General features: G+C 40.7%; 1 protein-coding gene across 1 annotated transcript in view; it reads left to right on the top strand.

The window, feature by feature from the left end:
* Nucleotides 1-220, top strand: part of LOC138027614 (uncharacterized) — a 6,069-nt gene extending 5,849 nt beyond the window's left edge. The window contains exon 2 of the mRNA XM_068875166.1: nucleotides 1-220. This exon is cut by the window's left edge and continues 437 nt beyond it. Coding sequence (XP_068731267.1) covers nucleotides 1-140 — 140 coding nt within the window. The 3' untranslated portion in view covers nucleotides 141-220.
* The last annotated feature ends 2,280 nt before the right edge of the window (nucleotides 221-2,500 follow it).

Here is a 2,500-nt window from a genome sequence, read left to right as displayed (position 1 = left end):
GTTATGAGCACGACCTTTGTTGCAATTATAGTCGTTTTTCTGTCTACTGCCTTTTCCCATATAAGTACGGTTTCAGTTGCTCGGGATATGATGCTTACAGAAAATCTAAATGCAGTTCTATGGGTTGGAGAAGGAAGTGAAGATCCAGGCAGAGTTGGATGTAAAATGTATACCCGACGTTTTATCACACGAGCTAATAAAGCTTAAGTAACCACTGTAACATTTTGTGAGCTCATCGTCATCATATCTTTATTTACCCTCTGATTTTAGAGTATAGCTTGATGTAGCTATTGTAGCATCTCCGAGCATTTAACCTCCCAATCATGATACACCAAAAGGGACAGACCACAACACCGGGAACTCCATTTCCTCGAAAAATGTGTGGGTTCTTTTATGTCCCACAGGGTTTTGAACATTGAAGGGTTGTGAGACGGGGCGTACGGTTTATCTTCCTTATCCGAGAAGACTAGAGAGTCTAATCATTTGCAGATGTCATTAGAAAGGCAACACTTTCTCCTCAGTTATTTAAGGCCGGTGCGGGAAAAGCAGCCATGTTAGATGGCAATACAATACAAGTTCCCAGCGGAGAGACCGGTTATGGGCCCTTTGCAGGATAGTGATCACATGGTACAAATCACATGGGACGCAAATTGCGCACTGGGACATCTAAAACAAAGCTAGTTAATCTTAATTTTCTTTGTTTTAGATGTCCCAGTGGGCAATTTGCGTCCCAGTATGGCGGATTTGTACCATGTGCTCACTATCCTGCAAAGGGCCCATTGTTCTTGCCATCCAACATGGCCGCCGTGACGTCAGAAACCATCAATTATTTGTAAAAAGCTTTAAACTACAAAGCAATGTATGACGTTCTTTTTGCAAAAATGAAGCTTAATTATCTCTGAAAAATGCATGGTTATCCCCAATTTCCTTTTTTGGATACCAAGAGCACTAGCTAAGTTCTTCTTTCTCCGCATAGTTTTAAACCCCACAAGAATATCCCTGTTTTTGTAAGCACCACCAACGGGAAACCGGAGCATCTCGAGATGCGCAGAACGTATGCGCAATAACAATAGGAGGCCCCCCTCCTTAAAGACCCTGCGTGTTGGTCTGGGCGGAGTCGAACTCACGGCCTCCCGCGTGGCAGCCTGGTGTTCAAGCAACAAACTTAACGCTTGAGACTCGTTGGATAAAACCATATTTTCTTGTTTTACTTCCCACCGGCACAGCAACCCAGTTTCGTCAGAAATTAATCCCTTCAAACGAACCAATGACAGATTATGGCAAAGACTCCACAAATCTTCCGTTTCCTTAGGCTATTTGCTGCCGAGCATATACAGGCCGTAACATAAAATGTGGCCCTGCATTTTCTAGTTGCTCCAAACTACAAAAAGAACTCAATTCCCTAAGGATTAGTTTTGGACACAAACAGGTTGGCCGCTTCTTTGATCAGGAATATCAATGTCAAGTAAAGACTCCTGTGTTCCATATAATAATTAAACACTACGGTTTTAAAAAAGACATGTAATAGGCCATTTTTGAATTATGAAATATTCAGCTTGATAAATAAACCGTCTGAGGTCCGTCTGAGTAGTGGCGTACCGTGAAATCCAAAACTTTCACTCAAAGTAAACGTCCTTGGATGAAAATCAAAGCTCAAAATTTTGCCAGTCAGGTGTTAAGCAAACACACTTTCAAAATATGAAGGAAAAAAGGAAGTGATTTTTTTTTTTTTGTCACAGGGGCCCTTAAAAAGACCCTGAGTTCAAAAGTGACGATTCAAAGGGTCTTTGAATCACAACTTTTCAAGCTATATTTATAAGTCTCTAAACCAGAGTAGCATCAGACTATGTCTACGATTTGACTTTAATTATTATACGTGACAGGCCATTTGCCCTTGCATTACCCCTATACCGCAAAAACCTCCCCATGTCATCTGTTACCATAGAAACTACTGTCGCTTTAAAAAAGAATGCATTACCAACAATAAGATAATATTCATCAATGTTGTTGCTGTAGTGTAATTCCGTTGCTTACAAGTGTATGCAGGCATTCCTACATTAGAGACACAAGGACTCCTGAAATGGAAAACTTTCTCCATTCAAACAAAACACTTTTGGAAAATGAAACTATGAGCATAAAGCAGTGTCATTTAAAAACATGTTCTATGTTCCAAGCACTGCTGGCAAAAATGAGGTAGGGAGTTTGAGCAGACAATGGCAGCAACAATAAAGACAAAAATTCAAAATGTTACCGCGATTTCCCGCGAAATAAGACGAAGTGATGTCAAAATTGATGTCAAATACATCTCGTGGGGTCGTCGTGGGGTGTGACGTACTTCGCGCATGCTCGATGGAAAATCAAACGGTTGCTCTCTCTCGTATTCCGGCAATTCTCTACAGTAGTGTATTCTATTCTCGAATGCGGTCTCTCTAATTTAGTTTGAAACAGTAACAAAAGATGGAAGTTTTAACAGGGGCTTTAGTTGCAGAAAGAAAATTCT

The sequence above is a fragment of the Montipora capricornis genome, chromosome 12 (assembly GCF_036669925.1).
Source record: "Montipora capricornis isolate CH-2021 chromosome 12, ASM3666992v2, whole genome shotgun sequence".
Taxonomy (NCBI): domain Eukaryota; kingdom Metazoa; phylum Cnidaria; class Anthozoa; order Scleractinia; family Acroporidae; genus Montipora; species Montipora capricornis.
Note: the sequence above shows the minus strand (reverse complement) of the source record. Positions and strands in the feature narration are given on the sequence as shown.